The sequence below is a fragment of the Corylus avellana genome, chromosome 6 (genome assembly GCF_965113065.1).
Source record: "Corylus avellana chromosome 6, dhCorAvel1.hap1.2, whole genome shotgun sequence".
Classification (NCBI taxonomy): Eukaryota; Viridiplantae; Streptophyta; class Magnoliopsida; order Fagales; family Betulaceae; genus Corylus; species Corylus avellana.
In genome coordinates this window covers 17283362-17307017 of record NC_142495.1, presented here as the reverse complement: position 1 = coordinate 17307017, position 23656 = coordinate 17283362, and the positions used below count along the sequence as shown (strand labels likewise).

At 38.1% G+C, this 23656-nt stretch overlaps 1 protein-coding gene and 1 pseudogene across 10 annotated transcripts; both read right to left on the bottom strand.

The window, feature by feature from the left end:
* Nucleotides 1-5405: 5405 nt before the first annotated feature.
* LOC132186040 (putative inactive nicotinamidase At3g16190) lies at nt 5406-23531 on the bottom strand. Of its 10 annotated transcripts, none has more exons than XR_009440696.2 (6): nt 23426-23531; nt 23245-23358; nt 20590-20824; nt 20369-20485; nt 19393-19509; nt 5406-5665 (listed from the first exon to the last, which is right to left on the bottom strand). XR_009440696.2 is itself a non-coding variant. In XM_088517187.1 (5 exons), exons 1-5 carry the CDS (start codon nt 23471-23473, stop codon nt 7560-7562), a joined length of 537 nt encoding a protein of 178 aa, XP_088373313.1. In that variant the 5' UTR covers nt 23474-23531; the 3' UTR covers nt 7010-7559. The 10 variants fall into 10 exon arrangements, 6 of the variants coding, with proteins under 6 accessions (XP_088373313.1, XP_088373315.1, XP_059455802.1 ...); XR_009440694.2 differs by lacking the exon at nt 5406-5665 and adding an exon at nt 7010-7582 and having other exon boundaries at nt 19370-19509; XR_009440693.2 differs by lacking the exon at nt 5406-5665 and adding an exon at nt 7010-7582.
* Nucleotides 21525-23238, bottom strand: LOC132186039 (inositol polyphosphate multikinase beta pseudogene; annotated as a pseudogene).
* Nucleotides 23532-23656: the final 125 nt, after the last annotated feature.

Here is a 23656-nt window from a genome sequence, read left to right as displayed (position 1 = left end):
CTCATGATAGTAGGTGCACTCTTCCCCTATATATAGTCCATTAGGATTTGCCATGAACTGACCTTGACACTCTTCTTCTTTGAGGATATCTGATATTTACTTGAAGTGATCCTCTATCTTGGCCATGGTGGATTGCAACCGTTGATTACTGGCCTTACTATGGCTAAGAAAAGCTAACACTGTTTCTTCTAAGGTAGGCCTTTTTGGAGGAGGTGGTTCTTCTTGGTATCGATATTGCTCTTGGTATTGTTGAGGCCAATCAATGGGAGAAGATTGATCATAAAACTATAGAAATGGCTCTTCTTCATGAAGTTGTGGTGTTTGAATTCCAAGAGCTTGAGCTTGCCACGAGAGATTAGACTGTTGGCTTTATGATGGGTTCTAAGAATTAAAATAGCTGTTGTTCCCCAATGTGTTCATATGGCCAAAAAAATTGTTAGAAATTTGTCTTATTGAGGGAAAATTTATAACATGGTGATAAAAGGTCATGGCAAAACGAACATGCTCCATGGGGAGTCGAAATGCCTCCCCACATGTGTGAAATTGAAAATAAAATAACAAAAAGTTAAAGGAAAAAAATTAAAAAGAAACAAAATTAAAAATGAAACTTACGAAGATGCAGACTCAACTATGCATAAAAAGAAGAGAAAAAAAAAATCAGATCTATAATTAGAACAGCTTCTATGATGCTGTCCAGATGTGCGATCGATTGCACCGTGAGGTGCACTCGATCGCACTAGTGCACTTGATCGCCCTGGTTGGGCACTCGAGCTCAACTCCAGGGGCAGAACAGGAACTACGGAAAAAACTATAAAATTTTAAAACAAAAAATAAATTAAAAGAAAAAAAAATTCCAAATAAAATCAAGCAATCCTCGGCAACGGTGCAAAAAACTTGTTGTGCCAAGTACTACCTAAATTAATAGATAATATTTAGTTCATTTTACTCGCAAGGGCATAAAATCAAACGATAATATAGTGCAGCAAATATGATATCGATCCCACGGAGATTGTTGATTTTATTTAGAATTGATTAAAAATATCAAGTTATCGCTAAATTGACATTATGAAAAAGAAATCAAAATATGTAAAGATAAAGTAAAGGTAGGGCTTTGATATCCACCACTAATTATGCTCAACCACTATAATAATATGCCAATGATCCAATCATATTAAAAATACCTAATGTTTGCCAACCTAAAGGTAATGGTGTATACTCTTTAAGTTATTGATTTCCCTAATCAACGAGTTAGGCATGGGTGTATTATCTAACTCTTTTCTTTCTCAAAGGATTTAGCATACATGTATACTAAGTTGTTCTTTAAAAAAGCATAAATCTATGGAAATCAACAAACACTTGGAACCTAGGGCATGGGTGTATACTCCCGGTTTTCCATGTTGATTAACCCAAGAATCCGGTGTCGATTTCTTTTGTTACTCTTATTAAACCAAGGACTCGGTCATCCAAATTGATTTAATTAACTAATTCATACCACATGCATATAATGGCCAATCACATACATATGAGGAATTCAAGAAAAAAAGAATTAATCAAGTTAAGCAACACAATATGATTATCATAAAGGAGCTAATATTGAAATATTAAATAAACATAATTAGGGCTTCAATCTATCCCTCCTTAAGAGTTAGTTACACATAGTAAAACTAAAAAGAAAAGGGAAAGAAAGAACCGAAAACCGCTCCTAGAAGTAGCCTCCAAATTCCTCTCCCAAATTGTGTCTATTCCCGCATAATTAATCTCAAGGTTTAGAGATCTATTTATAGGGCTTTAGAAGTCCTTGTTATACAAGTAAACCTAGAAAATTCGTAGGGTTTAGTCCTATTACAAGTGAGACTTGGAAAACCATAATATGGAAGGAAAGGGCATTCCGGCTGTAGCTCATTGTTCTCCCGCGCACGGGCTGCGATCTCTAGTGCACGGGTGTGCTTGATCGCAACCTGTGTGTGCTCAATCACAGTGCACTCGATCGCAGACCGTGTGCGCTCGATCACAACCTGCGATCGATTGCACTACCAAAGCCTTCAGCTTTTCCCAAATTTGCTCTTTAAGCTCAATACTTCCAGGTTTTCTTCATTTTCTTCCAAAGGCCTACAAAGACACAAAAAATACAGAAAAAGAATAAAATGGCACAAACTAACAACACTAAGGAATTAACACATATAAGTTTTAAGGGCTAAAATATGAATATTTTGGCACTTAACAGTGGTCTAGTTCTTGAAGGATAATATATTTGCTTGTTTTGGTACTCCTCGAGCTATCATTAGTGACAGGGGCAAGCATTTTGCAATAGGGTTTTTGAGCAGCTTATGAAGAAATATTTTAATAACCCACAAGGTTACCACCACATATCATCCACAGATGAGTGGCCAGGTTGAAATTTCCAATTGAGAGATCAAATACATTTTGGAGAAGACTGTGAATCCCACAAGAAAGGATTGGTCTCTCCGATTAAATGATGCACTATGGGCATACCGGACAGCCTTCAAGACTCCAATTGGCATGTCTCCCTATCGTCTTGTGTACGGCAAAGCATGTCACCTTTCGGTGGAGTTGGAGCACCGAGCATACTAGGCCATCAAGCAGTTAAATTTCAATCTCACACAGGCTAGCTCGCAAAGGAAGCTCCAACTTAATGAATTAGAGGAGCTATGGAATGAAGCTTATGATTGTGCAAGGTTGTACAAGGCACAGAAGAAGGTCCATGACCAAAACATTTTGAGGCGATCCTTTGAACCTGGTTAGAAAATCCTTTTTTACAATTCACGTCTGCTTCTTTTCCCAGGCAAGCTAAAATCTCGATGGATAGGCCCATTCATAATTCGATCAGTTTCTACTCACGAAGCCTTTAAGATTGAGGACCTAAAGAATGGCAACACTTTCAAGGAAAATGGCCAACGGCTGAGACCATTCTTGGAATTGAAGAGTCCGGAGATTGAGACAATACTGTTGGAGGATCCTAGTTATCTGTATTGATCGACAACATCTACTGTGGAAAGTCTGACTGAAGACTGTAAACTTAGCGCTTGTGGGAGGCAACCCTCTTTCTTTTTATTTCTTGTCATTTGATTTTGTTTTGTTTGTTTTTGTTTTTGTTTTATTGTGTTTTTTCAGGACAAGTGTCTTACATTCAAGTTTAGGGGACGTTCTCTTACGTTACGCCCGAAGCGTTCTTCCCACTCGGTATTATATTTCAATACACATTAGGGACAATGTGTCGTTTAAGTTCAGGGGTGGGAAAGACATTACTGTCCATTTCTTTTATCTTTTGTTGTTTGTGTTTGTTTCAAAAAAAAAAAAAAAAGTGCTAGGTTGTTGTTAAGCATGAGTTAAGCTGTAGCTGTGGTTTGCAGTTCATTGGCTAACTTAACATTTTGAACACATCATCATGTCATTAGGAATCTGAGTCCTTTGACTCATTTTTGGCCTATAGAGACTTCACTTGTTTTGAGTTGATCATCACGAGCACATGTGCATAGAGTATGTGAGGTATGAAATTTGAACTGAATCATGTGTATCTTGAGATTTGTTGGATAATTTGTTAATGAATAACCTTGGCATGAAAATAAAAAAATAAAAATCATTTTGAGTTTCTCATTGAGTAACCAGACCTCTTGCCTCAGTAAGCATTAAGTGTTTGTGTAAAAACGTTTGAAATTCAAGTTGATTGATTGTATGGCTAGTTTGGCTTTGTAGCCTTTTTGACTTGAGTTATTAAGCCCTTATGGATGTTTTTACATCTAGTGCCCTAAAACCATCTGGTTTGGAAGTCATTGACCTAACACTCATTACATAGGTTAATTAGAAAGCTTAAGGGAGATAAGCATTGCATAGCCTACACACACAAAACAAAAAAAAAAAAAAAAAAATGCATATTTTGACTTAAGCCTTGGTTATCTTCATCTGATAGAAATTCCAATAAATTTTGAGGTATACAAGATTTTCAATGAATTGAAGCCTCATAATTGTATGTTAATCTCACTTCGCACTTAATGGAACATATGTTGTTTCAGAAGTCCATTTATAAGTGAATTGATTTTGGACGTTCTGATCATGTGAAAATGGTGTTTATCATTTTAAGCATGCTCATGAATAAGAACCATTTCCTTGTATGAAAATTCATTCTAGTCAACAACATACTGCTGAAAAAAAATTTATGTGTATCATTTATGTCAAACCCTCACGAAACTTCACTCGTCCACTAGAGATGCCTAGGGTTTTCAAAGGCTTGTTGCATATGCTAAATGCAATCGTCTCTCCCACGACAGAAGGCTTATGTTTCATGCTTTCATCATTTTATTTTTAGTGTTTTTTTGCTAAGAGACTAGCAAAATGTAAGTTTGGGGGCATTTGATGAGTGCCAAATATTGCATATTTGGACCCCTTAATTCACATTTGGTAATCACTTAGCAGTATTATAATCTGATGTTTTGTGTTAGTTTTGTGTTTTCAGGATTTTGAAAGTTGCCAAGGGAAAAGTGTGGATTTAATGTGAAAAATACCAGTTTTTTGGGAGAAAGCCACAAAGGAAGCAAGGCCCATCCGAACGGCCTACATTTCCATCCGAATGGACCTGCGCTCTCAAGCGAAGCACAAAAAAAATAGTTACCGTCCGGACGGCCAACAGGCCCATCCGGACGAACACATCAGATGCGATTTCCAGTAGCACCAAAACCCTAATTTAGGGTTATAAATAGCTTATTTTTCTGGGGAAATGCACCATAGGGCGCCGTTCAGTGTAATTTTTGAGCTTTTGGCATCTTGTAGCTCTGAACACATTTTACCTTTGTAAGTTTATCAGCTATGATGAATTCAATTAGTTTTAATTTGATTTTTGTAGTCATGAGAGGCTAAACCTTCAACTAAGGTTGAAGATGAAGCCTCACCATTGATTAGCAGTCACATTCTCATTGTAATGTTCGTACAATTCCGATGTTTAATTGATTTGATGTTCTATTTCAATTCAATTATTGGATTAAACTCTTTTAATTGATTGTTTCGATTATTATTGTCTAAATGTCGGATATTCAGTGTCTTTTATCCGACGGATACATTGAATAATTCAATTTAAATTGGATATCTATTGGGATTCGTCAATCAAACGGATACATTGGATGATTTTATTTAAGTTGGGTATTCTTTGTAATTTGAATAATGAATGGATTCATTGAATGTTTCAATGGGGTTTATTTTTTATGGAAAGTAGCATGCATAGGTTTTATCGTTCTTCGGATGTATGAACAAAACATGAGAATGTGTTGCTTGATTGGTGAGTGTGAATTCTGAAGCCTTAGTATTTTTTTCATTTGATTAAGATAATTTCATTTAGTTTACATTTGCAAGAAAAATCACACAATTTTTGGAACTAGGTTAAAGTTCAATCGATTTAGATAGAAGTTTATTTACACGAACATAATTCCCTGTGGATTCAACCTCGCACTTGCAAAAGTTATATTACAAACGACTCGTGCACTTGCAAGTACAATTAAAATTCACAACAAGGGGTACCACAAATACTTCTCCAAGTTGGCCATGGTGGCCATGTAACCATAATCCAGTCAGTCATGGTTCTTCTTGTTCCGACCGAACGCTTGAATTGGACTCACTCTATCCACCTCTTCATCAGATAGCTCTGTACGTTTGTATGCTGGAGAAAAACACAAGTTAGAAATATATAAACAAAGAACCGAACGACAAGCGGCAAGTTTGGGGATTCTTCGCAATGCGGTAAACCCCCAAGAATTCCCGAGCTATCATGAGATGCTCATCTTCGAGGACAAGCGGCCATAGAGCAACGCAGGTGAAGAAGTACCGCCAAGCGTTCGGTGCAATTTGGTGTGGACCCAAGTTCAAGTGGCTCTGAACGCCTCGAATAACCTTCGGGAAGGGAAATCTGAGTCCAACTCTGAACATTGCCTCTTACAGGCAAACTTCGTGCACACCTTCTTGCACCACGACCCCATTCTGGCCTTCATCAAATCAAAGATCCACGGAGAAGGGAATGAAGCAACTCCTCTTGATCCGACCTTCGTTGGCAGATGTAAGAGACGACCGCCAAAAGGCTAGGCATGCCTCTCCTAAACCATCGGATTCCTCCCCGTTGTTTCATCCCATTAGATATAGAAGACTTGATATAAGCAACCGAGGGATACACGGGTAACCTCCCTGAATCAGAAGATGGGTGACGCTGAGCCGAAGGTGACCGAGCGCAGGTTTGATCAAAGGAAAAAGAAAATGGAGATAATCAAGGACTGGGCTAGCCGAACCAACGAAAGGCTCGGCAAATGGCACAGACTCGACCGAAACCCTAAGATATATGTTGTTCCACATTTACCTACCTAAATTAATAGGCAAATAACCGGATGTTTTACCCGCAAGTGCACGAGGTCAACATAGTAGTATAGTGTGCAAATATGGGATCATTCCCACGACGACCGGTGAATCTTGTCTAAAATCAATTCCCAAAGTAAAATAAAACAAGAGATTGGAATTAAATTGATAATGATAAAAAGGTAGGTCTTTGATATCCACCACTAATTATATTAAGCTAATATATCAATATGCCAATGTTTTGATCAAGTTATGTCTATCTAATGTTTATCAACCTAAAGGCATGGGTGTATACTCCTTAAGCTATAGATTTTCCTAAGCAACGAGTTAGGCATAGGTGTATATTCTAGCTCTTTTCTTCCCTATAGGATTTAGCATAGTGTATACTAAGTTGTTCTCTAAGAAAGCATATATTCTGTGGAAATCGACAAACACATGAGGCCTAGGGCATGAGTGTATACTCCCGGTTCCCCATGTTGATTAATCCAAGAACCCAGTGTGGATTACTTTTGTTACTTATGTTAAACTTAGGACTCGGTCATCCAAATTGATTTAACTAACTAGTCCATACAACATGCACATGTTGATCAGGCACACACATATGAGGAATTCATAAAACTAGGTATTAATCAAATAAGATATCATAACAAGATCATCACAAACGTGCCAATATTGAATATTAACAAAACATAACTAGGGCTTCAATCTAGCCCTACTAATTAAATTAGTTACACATGAAGTTGATATTAAACATCTTCATAAAATAAAATAAAATAAAATAAAGAAAAAGAATAAACCCAAAACTTGAACTTGAAGAGCTCCAATTCTTCTCCTTACCAAGCATACCTACTCTAGAGGCTTAAGGGTCTATTTATAGGCTTTAGAAGTTCTTGACAAACTAGTAAACCTAGGAATTTTGTAGGGTTTCAAAACCTATTACAATTGGGAGTTGGAAACCCTAATATGGAAATATTAGCATTTTGGCCGCAGCTTTGATATGTCTCCTGCGCACAGGTGCGATCGATCGCAACCCGTGTGCGCTCGATCACATGTCTGCGATCGAGCCTCTTCTGTTGTGCGCTCGAGCGCTTATGGCCTGCTTTATGATGTGTCTTCTCTGGTACTGCACTCAATCGCAAGAAACCTGTGATCGCAGTGTCAAGGGCTCCCACTTTTCCCATCTTCTCTCTTTGAGCCCAAATCTTCCCGATTTACTTCATTTTCTTCCAAAAGCCTACAAAAGTATGGAAAACACAAAAAGGAATTAAAATTACCTAATTAACTAAAACCAAACGATTAAAACATGTAAGTTAAGGGCTGAAAATATGAATATTTTAGCACTTAACAATATACTACTCTCAAGAAGTAGTATTGGGGAAAGGAGTGAGAATGGAAGCAAGGCAGCAAAGCAAAGAAGAAGAAAAAAAGTTGCAAAGCTTTAAGGGAGTGAAAATGGAAGATTTTGGCTAGTTAGAAGTGTGGAATGGTGAAGTGAAAGAGATGGAGATTTTTCTAGGGGCATAGGAGGTATGGCATTTGAGTACTCTGAAGAGGCGGCACCCACGCAACCCTAAGGTTACTTCGAAACATGCACCGAAGTTTAATGCCCTTAAAAGATGTGCCTCACCGAGCCATTCATAGTTTGACATGTAGCCACCGAGATTCCAACCACACAAGAAGCGACATGTGCCAACAACTTCGAGATACGAGCACCGACACGCAAGCCGTCCATCACTCGGGAAGACCAACAGTCTCACCGATCGTTGGCTTGAGCAGACCAACAGCTTCCAGGCTATTAGCTCGGGAGGCTCAAAAGGCAATTTTTCCTCTAAAAATTGTTTCAAATTTTTTTAAGTTTGGAAGACAAATCCAAGAAAATCCTCATCTCGAGGTTTGGACGGTAACCGATCCATTTTGAAGAACAAGACATTTCCACTCACTCGGACAAGGAAATAGGAAGGTAACTATTGGGTCATGGATCGGCCACTACAAAGCCCAACAGCTCTAGCCCAGGTCCAATGTGCAAGCCTGCTAAATAGGCCCAAGCCGAGACATAGTCGGCCAATCCAAAGCACAACCAGCCCATCAAGGGCACAGTGGTCTTTTGACCGAAGGTACAATGAACCTTCCGCCAGTAAAGCAAACCAATTCACCTAGCGTCCAAACAAAGCATCCACGTTCACCAGAACGTGGCCTAGCTGTCAGTGCCAAACCGAGACACGTGCACCTAAGGATTACTTGGGAGCCCACACCCAACACAAGCATGGCCCCACCAACACACTCTACAATCTCATGGTCGTGGAGAAACCCACAACCCACAATCCACTTCGCCTACATGGTACATGTGGATCCTCAGGAACGTGGGGCCGAGAATTACGGGGCAACAACTGCCACCTGATGCCTATAAATGGGAAGCTCTAACTCATAATTTAGTAATCACAATTCTCTTTCAAGCTCTCATTGCGCTTATACACTCTCAAACATTTCACTAACTTAGGCATCGGAGCTATCCCCCCCCGGCACACCCCCGGCAACTCTTATCCTACTCTTTTCTTCTTTTGCAGACTGACGATTCCTCAAACTTCGTGCCACATCACTCCTCGGAAAATTGTCATCAACAAATTTAATCACTTGGCTTTTGTCCCTCTTTGAAACATTTGCTGAGAATATTCTTTTAGTATAAGAGGTTAAGTTCTCCCCTTATACTTCTCACATCTTCGTAATTTTCAAACTTACCATTAGATCTGTGGGGCTCATGTGTTAGACCCAGATGGCCCTACATATTCAATTGTGATTTTAAAAAGTGGGAGGATGGGAGGATGGGAGAATGATGCACCATGACTTAGTGGGCTGCAACAAAGAACGTCAATAAGCAGCAAATAAATAATTCTCAATCTCGAGTCTATTAATGATCTGAAAAATTCTTCTAAAAACAATAGATACTCTCTAAAGTTTATAGGAAAAGAGAAATAAACTCAACTCTGAGTATTCTCATTAATCAAAATCAATAATACAACAACAACTTCCCTTCTCTGGAGGCTATAAGCATATATTTATAGCCCAAAACCCTAAACCTAATAAAATATGACATAAATACCCCAAAAACCTTAAACCTAATAAAATAACCAAACAAATACTCCCAAAACCCTAACCCTAATGAAATAACAACATAAAGTTAGTTTAGAAAATAAAACAAACTGACGGCTATGCAATCTGCATCATTCTCCCCTTGTTAGAGAGAGTTCAGCCTCGAATTCGGCTGATTCTTTCCACAGTCCTTCGGATGCCCTATCAACTCGTTCTACTCGCCCTTCCTTAGGATCAAAACAAGACAGTACTTCATAATAAGCGTGATGCTCCTCATCATCGGAATACCTTAACGGTTGTCGTGATGGCCCCACACACCACTTGGCAATACAATGGATTTGTCATACTTCTCTCGCTCCTTTTCCCTTCCATGTGCCATGAAAATACTCAAGAATGGGTCAACCATTGTTTCCCTTGTGAACATATAATTTTCCTCATCTGCATAAAACTCACCATAATCTTCGTTAGGAGAATTTAAAATATCTTCAACACTAAGGAAATCAACATAATCAACCTCTTCACCATTAAAATTAGGCACTTCACCTGAAAGGTTTTCACCACCCTCTTCATAATCAGCGATGTCATCTTCCAATTGATCATCTTCGGGGTAAAGGCCGTCAAACATGGGAAAAAACCCATCTTCTTCGTATTCTTCCCAATCCAATTGGTCATCTTCTTCGGGGTAGAGGCCGTCAAACATGGGATAAAACCCATCTTCTTCATGCTCCTCTAGGGGTTTTTCCTCTTCCCATGAATCATTTTCTTCAGGCTTCTCGTCATAGGTTGGTGGGGAATCCCAAGCCACAAATCCTTGCGAAGGATCTTTAACATCTTCATGTCAGCACTCTTCATCAATGAATTCAGATTCCTGAAACTCTCCATCCACAGATTCTTTTTCTTCCTCCACAAAATATGAATTCAGTTTATCGATTTGTGGTTGGCAAGTAGGGGTCCAATTGGCCCGTCGTGGACTCTTCGCCTCACTCCATGTTTCCCTAAATACCTATTTTGTGTAGGAATTTTCTATTTTCCTTGTCACAGCCCTTGTCTTCAATTTTGTGACTTTTGGCTCATAGTATAACTATGGAGCAAGAACGCGATTCGCATATATTTCAATAGTTTCTCCCAACTATTGATCTTCAATTTGCCTTGCCGCATCCTACTTTTCTTCAGTTGTTGCCACCACACACCAACTCTTCCCCAGAATGTGCGTACCACTAAAGAGACTCATCATTTATCAAGCACCCCGTTGAATTCAGGAACCTCTTCAACAGCCAACACCCAATCCATAAATTCTTCAGGTTCTAGATCCCCGTCGAATTTCGAAATATTGAGTTCGAATCTACTCACCCACCTATTAGCATGAGCTTGCGCAAGGTGCTGATGCCCGTGCGTTCGGCGCTCCGCAAACGGGTTTCTAGATCCGTTCCCATGTTGACGACACCGGTTGAATACTTGGATAGTGAGGTCTTCAATTTGATCCCTCATAGCCCTGAGTCAATCCTCCGTGTGTTGCCAATGTTCAGCAATAGATTTGCTTTCCGCCCCCGCGAATCGCGGTCTTGGTTGGCGACGACAACCGTTCGGCCCACCACTCATGTGCCGCAAGTGAATTGTCCGTTGCTCCTTACATGCTGTCTCTGTGCATACATGCACCTCGTTCATGTCTGCACAATGGTTGCTCCTCCCTATTCATCGAAAGTAATTGAGCTCTGATATCAATTGATGCAGCGTGACTTAGTGGCTGTAACGAAAAACATCAATAAGCAACGGATAAATAATTCTAGATTTTGAGTCTATCAATGATTTGAGAATTCTTCTAAAAACAGTAGATACTTTCTAAAGTTTATAGGAAAAGAGGAATAAACTTAACGCTAAGTATTCTCATTAATCAAAATCAATAATAAAATAACTAATTTTCTCTGGAAGCTATAAGCATATATTTATAGCCCAAAACCCTAAACCTAATAAAATATGACATAAATACCCCCAAAACCTAATAAAATAATGAAATAAATACTCCCAAAACCCTAACCCTAATAAAATAACAACATAAAGTCGGTTTAGAAAATAAAACAAACAGACTGCTACACAATCTGCATCAGAGAAGGACCAAAAGAGAAAATAAATCATTTTCTGTACAGAATTATCACTGAAGTGAGCCATTATGTACCTAGATGCATTATTAATGTTGATATCATAAATCCTTTAACTCATTTACTTTATTTAATCATAATAAATCCTTTAAATTATTTTCTTAGGTGTTACAAATTACAATACTCTTTAATACAATGCATACAAAAGATAGTGTATGTCGGTTTATAAAATATTGTTTGATCGTGTATATTTTATCCCATAAAATCATAAACATTTCTTTTGCAACCAACACATAGATTAACACATGAAATAACAACTCCTTTTAAAATCCTCATACAAATAATACATTTTCTTTTAAATAAAACCAAACATGATCATGCTAATTAATGGGCATTGTATTAAAATTACTAAATTTCCCTCTATGCTTGACCATTTTAAATTTTTTCAATATATATATATATATATATATATATATATATATATATATCGACATGTCCGCAAAAGAGAGGAGAGGGGGATTCGAACTAGTGACTTCCGCTTCATTAGGTGTGGTCCCAGCCGATTGAGCTACCTCTTGGAACCATTTTGAATTTTTTTTTTTATGGTTGAGAGGTCGAAGTTTTCTTAATATTACGGCTTGGATAATCAACAGATTTTGAGCCGTTTATTTAATTTAATTTTTTTTAAAAGAAAAAATAAAGAAATTGATCTGAGACTACTAGGCTTGGCTAATTGGCAAGCTCGAGCTTGCAAAAGATTTTGGACTTGTCTAGCCGAGCTGACTCCATGTTTTAGAGCTCAACTCGGTTTGACTTGACTCGTTTACATCACTACAGAATCCCTATAGGCTTTTTTTATCCAAAAAAAAAAACAAGAGAAGTGTGCATTTTATACGCTGTTAAAATTTTGCCCACTCAATAAATCAAAAGCTATGGTAAAGGTATGCATATTAGTCTTGCCACCTAATTCCTATACATGGCGACCAAAACATTGATCTCTAGCAATGAAATTAAAATACACATTTTAAATATTAAGAAAAATAAAGAAATGCATAAAATACACACCAAGGTCACCATAAGATAGAGTATGAAATGATCTGAGAGATATAGGACGAAACAAATCGAAAAACACCAAGAGGGGTTTGACCTGGCCTGGTTGGGAGTTTTGTATTTGTTGATAACCTAGATATGTTTTTATTATTTTTTTATTTTATTTTATTTTATTTTTAATGAATAAGTGACTTTATTAGCAAACAAACCAATCAACAAAGTATCACCAATAACAAGCCTTTCCAATAGGCTGAAAACACGACCTCATAGAGGCCTAACCAAACCAACTCAAAAAAAAAAACCAGAAAATCACCAAACTGCAGAAAGAGCATGCAGACAGCAAAAACTACAAGCAAACCCAAAACTACATCACCATCATGCCTCCCCAAAGGCCAAAAACAACCCTCACAGAGGGCTAAAATCTATCAACAAACCAAACCAGACACCACAAAACCGCAGAACAGCTTACAATAGCAAATATGCAAGTAAATTACACAGAGGCCAGGACCAAATTCTCTCTAGTCTTAGGAAATTTTCCCTTCCCAGCTATTCTGTTTCTCACTTCCCCAAGAATTTTCTTCAAGATCTGCTCCTCCGTGCTAGGTTGACCAGAGTGCTTGATTTCATTCCTTGTGCACCATAAGTTGTAAATTACAGAACCTAAAACAAGGCGGCATAGGAGACCTTCGAGAGCCTTATTCCCCCATTTGCTGATTCTTAGCTGCAGAACCTCATCCCAGATAACAAGACGATTTTTTACTTGACAATGATGCATACAAAACTTCCAAATTCGATAACTTAAACTACATTCACAAAAAAAAAAAAAAAAAAAAAAAAAAAAAAAAAAATGCTTCCTGCTTTCCATTTGATTATGACAGAAAAGACACTTGACCTCACATTTATATCCCCACTTAATCAAACGATCCCCTATGAGAAGCCTATCATGCATAGCAAGCCACAAAATGAAAGCATGCTTGGGAATAGCATGTAGAAACCACACCAACTTCCACCAAACAACCTCCTCCTTCTTTTCTCTAAGAAATTCCTAAGTTTCTTCGCTAACATAGGTGCCTTTCCTAGAGACAGTCCACAAATGTTTATCACGAGGACCAAAACTTATCTCATGAAGCCTAGCTTGAATCTCAACCGGAGCCTCAGACCTGGCTGGTCTCCAAAACCAATCTCCATTATGAATGACAGAAGAAAGCTTAGCCTCCACACTACCATGGGCATCATAGACAGCCATATGCCAAAAAACCTCAAACAAAATGCCAGAAGGATGCCAAGAATCCAGCCAAAGATGAATATTCTCCCCATTTCCAACTTCAAACTTCAACATTCTTTTAGCAATATCCCTCAACTTTAGAATCTTTCTACAGCTCCAAGAACAATTTTAAGGAATACCAACACTCCAAAAACTATTTCTTTTCAGCAGGTTTTCCTTCACCCAAGCCACCTAAATGGAACCAGATCTAGCAAAAAGGCTCCAAACATGCCTAAGCAAAAAAGTTTGATTCCAAACTTCCAAACTTTTCAACCCCAATCCTCCTTCCCTCTTAGGAAAACACAAATCCTTCCAGGAAACCTTTACCTTAGCAGACCCTTCAGCTTTCTCATTCCAAAGAAACCTAATGAATTTCTGTTCGATAGCCTTGATGACTGTCTTAGAGAGAATAAAAATTTCAGTCCAGTACACTTGCAAACTGAACAGAATAGAGGACAGTCATTGAAGCCTACCTACATAGGAAAGATTCCTAAACAGCCAAGAATCAATGCGCCCTATAATTCTATCCAACAAAGCCCCACAATCTACTGCAAACAGTCTAGTGGAAATAAGAGGAACCCCCAGGTACCTTACTGGAAGATGCCCTGCATTCATCTTCAATTCACCCAGCAATAAGTGCTTCACTCTATCCGAGAGACCAAAAAACAAATAATAATAAAATACAGCTCTTAAAGGATTCGCTTCCAAACCACAAAGTTCTTCAAACTCAAGCAAAGCAGCTTTAATACCTCAAACTAGCCGCAAAAAAATTAGGAGATCATCTGCAAAGCACATGTGAGTAAGTTTTAACTTCAAACACTTGGAGTGAGACTTAAGACCTGAACCATCATTAATATGGTCAGCCATAATCCTAGCAAACACCTCCATGGCTATCACAAAAAGATAAGGAGATAAGGGATCCCCCTGCCTCAGCCACTTCTTACCCTCAAAATAACCAACCAGAGTTCCATTCAAACAAATAGAAAACGTAGGAGAGGTAATACACTCCTTAATCCATCTTAAAGAACTTCACAGGAAAACCAAAACAATGAAGGCTATGCATCATGAAATCCCAATTAACAGAATCATAGGCCTTCATAAGGTCAATCTTCATTGTACATCGAGGATCCCCTTTATTTTTGTGATAATCTCTAACAATTTCCTGAGCCAACGAAATATTTTCAAAGATACTTCTTGAGAGGATAAAAGCTGACTGATTCAAGCTAACCAAATCACTCAAAAAAGGAAGCATCCTATTTGAGATGATCTTAGCAATACACTTATAAACTACATTGCAGCAAGCAATAGTTCTAAAATCCCCCATAGTAGAAGGTTTCACCTTCTTCGGAACCAAAGTAAGGATAATAGCATTTACTTCTTTAAGCAGCAGACCAGAGGCAAAAAAACTCTTTATAGCAGCCACCACCCCTTCTCCAACGACCAACCAAGAATCCTTAAAAAATTCTGATGAATAACAATCAGGACCAAGAGCTTTATTAGTAGGCATATGAAACAAAGTATCACTTATCCCCTCAGTAGTAACCTCCCTCTCCAACATAGCTACCTTACTAGAAGGAATAGTAGCAGGAATAAGAGACCTAATCATATCTACTTTATCTTTAGTAAACTGTATCCGGTTGGTCCCTAATAGCTTTTCATAAAATTGCACAGCCACCTGGTTGATCTGTTCAACATCCTCCACTCGAGTTCCATGCTCATCCCATAAATGAGTTATAGTGTTCTTTGCATTCTTAACCCTAAGGGAACGATGTAAGAAACCAGTATTTTGATCACCTTGCTACAACCATTGGTTCCTAGATTTTTGTTTCAAGAAAGCTTCCTCAGCTTTAGTGATAGACACATAAGCATGAAGACACTCCCTCTCCTTGAGTAAACAGTCAGCCCTACCAAAAGAAGCAATAACATCCTTTTGAGCTAGAGATTATCTCTAGCCTCCATATCTCTCTTCTACAAATTCCCAAAACAAGACAGGTTCTGCCTCTTTAAAACAACTTTCACAGATTTAAGCTTAGCATACAACTGATACACAGGAACCCAATTCACCTAAATATCCCATCCCTCCTTAACCCAACTCAGAAAATCCTTATGCTCCAACCAGTAATTAAAAAACTTGAAAGGCTTAGGACCAAAACACTGCAAATTGCCTACAGAAATAACAACAGAAGAGTGATCAGAAATGCCCCCTAGAAGGAATTCCACAATAGTTTTACCAAAGTAACTCATCCAGCACTCATTAGCCAAAACTCTATCCAACTTCTTGGCTACAAACCGAGGCTCCTTACTCTTATTAGTCCAAGTGTAAAAGCAACAACTGAAAGTGAGGTCCAGAACCTCCAAATCATTTAAACACTACCCAAACTCAACTTCAAATGAATTCAACTTATAAAATCCCCACGTTTCTGTTAAAGACTTGACAGCATTAAAATCTCCACAAATCATCCAATGATTGCTAGTAACTCTAACCTTCATAAAAGCTAGAATGATCCTCAGCAACTTCGGTCTATGATCATAACAATGGTTGTTTTGACATTACTATTAAGGTTTTTTTTTTAAAAAAGTATTATTATTTTATGGTGTATTAAGTTATATTGCAATCTAGGGCATCACTATTTTTGATTCAGTTTTCCGGCTATTGTGATTGAAAAAAAAATATATATATATCATTCTACTTTCTACTGCATTGTTATCTTCTTCTTTTTTTTCTTCCTAATTAATTGGAAAAAAGGAATACAATGGAGGATCCTTGCGATTCTTGATCCAAATGGAAGAGAGAATGGGAGATCCTAAGAAAAAACAAACAAAAACCCAATAAAGGGTGGACTCCCTATCAATAGACCCAAAATGAACACTACAGTGCGAAAATAATAACAAACAGTGAGAAATTAGGTAAACAAGTGTCCTGATCCCCTCAAATTGGCCGCATAACGTGGTAACAAAAGCAAAGGGGGAACAGATTAATGTGAACCTATCTGAACCACTACTTTAAAACTGCAACAACCACCGAAAGGAGGCTGAAGCGGTAAATGCACTGTCAGAGTCCAATGCAGAGACTGTAGAATAGAAAGGCACCAGCACAGATCTGGTTACAAAAGTCTCTGCAAAAAAGATCAAACCACTGAAACGCTGGAAGACAATAATGCAAACAACACAAAAGCAGCAAATAACAAGAAAAGCTGCAAAACACTAAGAAAACAAAAAATAAAAACAACAAAAATGACAAAAACAGCAAATGACAAGAAAAACTGCAAAACACTAAGAAAACAAAAAATAAAAACAACGAAAATGATAAACACAGCAAATAAACCCACTAAATAGCAACTTCAACATAGGTCAGGACGGAGGATGCCAGCGGGGGAGCTTTTGGCAGCAACTCAAAAAACACGTGCCAGGAGCATGAGATCTACACATCGGAGCATGGGATCAACGCACAGGAACGTGAGAGCCATGCCAAGGCGCATCGAAAAAAGCGGCGATGCGTGGTTGTGAGTAAATGAAGATGGTAAAAACAATGGAGGGCTAGAAGGCCAGACGACAAGGTGGTAGGGCATGTCTGAGCTGAGGAGGAACGGAGGGTGAGAGATCTGGCCTAGAGAGAACCAGATCTGGGATCCACAGTCGAACCGAGTACGACGCGGCATCTGAGGGTGGAAAACTGCCTGAGAGTGATGACGAGGCGATTCGGAGGTGAAGGAACGTTGGTCTGGAGGCAGGCCTATTCTTAAGCAGCCATAGTAGAGGTGCATCACAATCTCTCCCTCCCAAATAAGAAGGTTTGAGGAAACAAGAACATGAGAGGTAAATAATAAGTTGCTTTTAGTTGGGGCTGGCAATTTTGATATGACCCGCGAACCCAACACGAACACGACACGAAGTTAATAGGTATTGGGTTTAGACTTATCAAGTTCGGGTCTTAATTGAGTCTACCCGATTAAGACACGATTAAATTCGTGTCTGGCGAATCTACCTGGCAGGTCAACCGAGTGACCCGCCAAACCCTAAAGCCCTAACTATCCTAACCCTAAACAATTCAGTGATTAACTGAATCACTGCATCAGCCGACACAGCCCCCCACCCCCTCCCCCCACAAAAATCCATAGCCGCGCCTCTCTCTCTCTCTCATCTCTAAAATTCTCTTCACCACCGCTCCACGCCTCTCTCATTGTGTACTCTGTCTCCGAGTCTCCGTCTTCAGTATCACGATTCACGCGTCACGGTATGTCTCTCTCTCTCTCTCAGATTTCATTGGGTCATTGTTTTTTCAATCTTATAATTTCCACTTTGATGTCCATTTTATATTTCAATGATAAAGGGGTTTGTAAATATTTTTGTTTTGTTAGCTGGGTTACTGCAATGAAATAATTGTATGAAATAATTTCTGATTTCAGTGCTTGATTGAGTTTTTTTTTTTTTCGGATTTCATCCCCTCCACTGTTTCCCCTTCTTGCAATTTTTCGGAATTCATTATCTTCAATTGTCACAAGGCTGCTAATTTTAAATGCATTTGCTTTTTGGATTTTGTAGTCCCTTGCGTAATTTTTTTTATCATTCTATTTTGTAGATTTGTCATGAGTTCAAGAGGCTATTTGGGTGAAATTTGGAGTTACAAGGCTATTTGGGTTTTATATAATTCAGAATATTTATCTAATTCATGAATTTGGTGATTTACTAACTCTTATTTTGGTATGAAGTCACCTTACTAACTTTGTATTTGTTCTTGTAGAAATTTGTTGAAGTTGAGTTGCCTACAACAACAGGAAAGTGGAACCTAAATCCTTGACATTTTAGTTGCAGCTTGATCACTTTTTTCATTGAAGTTGTAATTTTAGTTGTATTTTGCCTTTTGGTCACTTATGTAATCTTGATGATCTCTTTGTTCTTTTTCTTTTTCTTTTTTTTTTCAGTTTGTAATTTTATTTTTTTCTTCAGTTAATTTTTAGTTGTATTTTGACATTTTGGTCATTTATGTAATCTTGATGTTCTTCATTTTCTTTTTCTATTTGTAATTTAATTGTTTTCTTCAATTTGATGTTGCTTGAAATTTTAAATTGTAAATTCAAGACTTTTCTGCAATTTTTCATTAGTTTTAGATTTTTTCTGCAATTTTTTCATTTATTTTGGCTTGCTAATTGAGCATGAGCTTGTAATTTTAAATTGTAAATGCTTCATGAATATAATTTTTTTTCATTACTTTTAGGATTTTTTGCAAATTTTTCATGAATTTTGAATTTTTTATTGTATAAATTTCGGATAGTGTCGGGTCGTGTCGGGATACCCGAATATTTTTCGTGTTATAATCGTGTCAAACCCACTAACCCGTTTAGCTAAACGGGTCGTGTTCGTGTATAGGGTAATCGTGCCACAGGTGGGTCTTAACGGATCATAATCGTGTCTACCCGTTTACCCATTTTGTCAGCCCTACTTTTAGTCCACTAAATTGGAATGTCAGACACTACACAATAGTACAATACAGTAGTTGCAGTGAAGGGTAGCAAAGAGAAATCACATTTCACAAGCAAGAGTACAAACATGGAACTTCAGACAGGGCAAAAATTCTTTGTTGCGAGACAGATCAACCATTCGACTAGCACCATTCCTGTAATGTTGGGGTCGCAACTCCGACATTCTTCATGTCAAGAATGTTGGCTGGTTCAGAAGATTCAGTCATTTAGCAATCTAAAATCTTTAAAAGTAAATAAATTTCAAGGAGAGGTGAAAGTGCAACAAGATTAAAGGAAAAATAATTAAATGTAAATATGTAACCTGCGTCTGTCTGCTAGACCAAAAAAAAGTCATTAAGCACTGCAAAATACTACCAAATATATTTACATACACAGAAAGTAAAAAAACTACCTTGCAAGAACTGATACCCCATTACCCATCATGCTAGAAGGGAAGTACATATCTGATTCAAGGTCTTTCAGAGGAACACGAGGAATGGTCGGAACATATCACATTGGGAGAAATGGTTAGCACTTAGCACCCGGGCACGTGGAACCAGTGCTATTAGTTTCTCTTAGAGCAAATGACTTTTGGAGCAATTTTATAGAGCTAAAACTGCTTCATCCAGTTTTTCATTTCAACAAGTTACCCAGTCTGCATTTTTTGGACTTGTTTCTAGTCTAGGGCTGATTATCTTAGCCAACAAGAACCCAGCCTCCATATATATTCTAAACTCTATTTTGGACAGCATCCAGTTTTAAAATCTCTTTAGTCCGACGTCTTTGAGTTTCATGATCCAACTTCCTTAAAATCATCAATTTCAACCCTAACATTTTTCTCCTGCTACACCTCTCCAAAAAAAGAAACCTTCTTTCTCACTAGTTTTCTTTCTCTATCAAAGGATGAAACATGACAGATTGTAGTTATCAATTTGCAGTCTCCTTCAAATGTTGTTCCCAGAGTAAGAATTATCCAACATGAAAGCACTTCTAAACTCTATTTCGGGATACGCTTGCTGACAAAGTACAATCCAATGTGTTTCAAGAAAGCAGAAAATACATACCAACATGTATATCAGGTGTTGCAGCAGCTGTGGCATCAACAATAACAGTAACAGATTGATAATCCAATGCTACTGCATCAAAGACGGTCTGTCTGATGCAATTTGGAGTTTGAACACCTAGTAAAAGAGATTCAATACAGTAGAAGCTGTAAACATAATCTAAAACATGCAGCACCTAAAACAACATAAACAGGATTCTCCAGATTCAAACATTTACCAACCAGTGATAACCAAGTTATTAATTCCAGCACCCTGAAGAAGAAAATGGAGGTGTGTAGCAAAGAATGCACTAAAGCGCGTCTTCACCAATTTATAGTCCCCTTCTTTAATCACCAGCCCATCAACCAGTTCCGCACCCACACTTCCCTTAACAGTTGGACCCACTTTCCCAGCAGCATAAAAGTGCCGGCGGAAGAGTTCAACATCTCTCCCTTGTGGGTCATGCTCACGAACAACCTAAAACCCGACTTTACCATCATTATCACCAGTCAATGTATAGAACCAAAAAAACAACAAAAAAGACATTGCACAATCACTAACTCTTTTCATAGCTTATAATTAAACATTATAGTGCCTAATTTATCTACTTTACAGTAAAGTTAACTTAGGAGGAGAAGCATTAGTATTGTCCATCAAAGTCTAGAAATAATAATAAGAAAACAATCGAGGAGGACCATGATCTCCAATTACTAAACAATAATACCTAGAAGAATATGGGGAAATCTTGAACTCTTTCTTAATATTATTTCGTTTTCCACCAGGCAAAAGCTTTTGAAATAAAAATAAGAACTCCTAATTATGGGTCTTATACTCTAAATTCTTTAGTTTCCAAAAGGTGAAAAATCTAGTTCAGCTATACCCAAAAATAGTTCTTTCAAGCTCAGTTCATAGAAGGTCTAGTTTTCCTTAGTTTTAAATCATCACTTATCCCAAAAGCTGAAATTAATAAAAAAATGTAAATTTAATTATTTAATACGTTAGCACTCCCCTCACGTATAGGCTCAAGCTCCCTTTTAATAGGTAATGCCCAACTCGTGAAATATTTGATTTAAAAGAGTGAATTGACTGAGTCAAGGTACGAACTCAACCTTTGACTAATACCATTTTTTTTTTTTTTTTTTTTGTTGGCGGGGAAAATTTTTTTAAGATCAATCCATTGAAACAGCCCCATCAATGTCAATAAAAATATAAGGCCCAATAAAGTAGAAAGTAATACAAGCCTAAACAGTACTTGGATTTCAGAATCCCACAATGAAGCCACAGAGATAAGCCATGGACTACACAGTGACGTGAGAAAGCCAATAAAGTAGAAAGTAATACAAGCCTAAACAGTGCTTGGATTTCAGAATCCCACAGTGAAGCCACAGAGATAAGCCATGGACTACACAGTGACGTGAGAAAGCCTATATCTAGGACATTCTATTTATTTCTGAATGTCACAACTGGTACAAATACAGTTATTAGGGTCTGACCAAGAAGCTTGGGTTGTAGCCTCATCCAAGCAGGTCAGATCTCTGAGATAAACTTAATTAAAGAGCAGAGCCCACCCAAGAAGTTATGATCAATAATGCCCTTGCCTTCCACGACATGTGTAAAATCAACAAGTTTAACTTCAGCACCGGAACTCCTTCCTTTAGACACCGAGTCCTTATCATAGATCATAAGAACTGAACAAGAACAGAAATGGAAAATGGTTTGATCCTCAAACCATTCTTTGAGCTCCAACAATTGTGCCAAAATTCCAGCAGAACCACCATAAACAGTTGATGCAAAAGAACAATCAGGATCCATACCTGAATCTGCAGATGTGTTAGAAGAAACAAACTTCCTCAGAACTAACCTGACATCCTTGGAAGTAAAGTTCTTGATAAGCTTCTTATCAGGCTTCCAGAACCCAGATTCTTCGCTCCCATGTACCTGCAATCCAGATATCATAAACCCCAGTGCAAGGCTCGTCGATTCTCTGTCTTTCTTAAAGCACTTGTGGATATATTCCTCTGATGCTTCAGGATACCATGTTCTGGATCCAATCTTGACGTCCATGATGGATGGATTGACGTAACTTGAGACAACATCTTGCAGCACAAGATGAGGATGCAGGCCAGACCCATCAGATGCTTCTATAAGCTGAGTGCCATGGAAAAGAGGGAAGAATCTACCAATGTGATTTGGAATGTTATTGTTGGAAGAGAAGGACGTATAAAAGGCCACCTCTGCGGACCCGCGTTCATCATTTTGAAGAGGCTTGTAGAAGTGCCCTGAATCATCTACCAAAGGACCAATCATTTCATCACAGGCCCGGTGGCCTGCAACCTGATGATCTGGGACCTTAAGCATGGTATATATGGAGTATAACAACCAAATATAATAGAAGCAAGCACCTCCTTGGGCAAATTATCAACCAGATCTAAACAGAGATCGAGCTGGAAGGGCTGCAACGCTAGAAAGAATAAAAAGGCGCCTGGGGATTATTGAAGAGTTGGGATTGGGATTCCATTTCTGTGGACATAGCCAGTGTAAATCGGAAATTCATCTAGAACATTTGAAAAGGCGTGGTACAGCTCCGTCATCAACCACCGAATAACAAAAAGAGACCCAGACGACGGAGTTTATAGCAAACCCATTAAACTTTTGAAAAGAAGGAATAAAAAAGGAATCAACTTGGAAGTAATGGGTTTACTATTCGCTTCCTTTTTTCTCCCCAACCAAGCAGAGCATACGAAATTGGACAATCATAGCAAAGCAACACGGGAAATACTAATCTACTACCTCTATGCCTCAAATTAATCTTTATTTGGGTAATAAATTTTCTGGGGAAACAAACAAAGGCAAAGAGAGAAGGAGTGAAAAAAGGAAAGCAATGGGAAAGAAAGTACCCAAACAATTAGAAAACCACGCTGCCTAGCGACTTGGACGGCTTTGATTACATTGGGGACAATAGCTCTGCCTCCGTTCACTCGCACCAGACCGTCGTCGTGTATAAAATCTTTCTATAAATAAATAAATAAGTAAATATAAGCGATTCAAATTTCAGATATAATTTTGAGAGAAGAGAACCTGCATGTCGATAACAAGTAGAGCAGTGCGGTTCCTGTTATCTGCCATTTCCAAAGGCTTCTCTCTAATTTTTCCAAAACCCAACAAAAAAATAAAAAATAAAAAATAAGAGCACTTGAGCCTGGAGTGCTTGAATAGTTGAATTCTTGAAATTGTGGCGTTAAATACTTTTTCACCCATGTGGTTAACTCCTTTACTTTTTATCCTTAGAATTTACTTTTCTCCTTTATT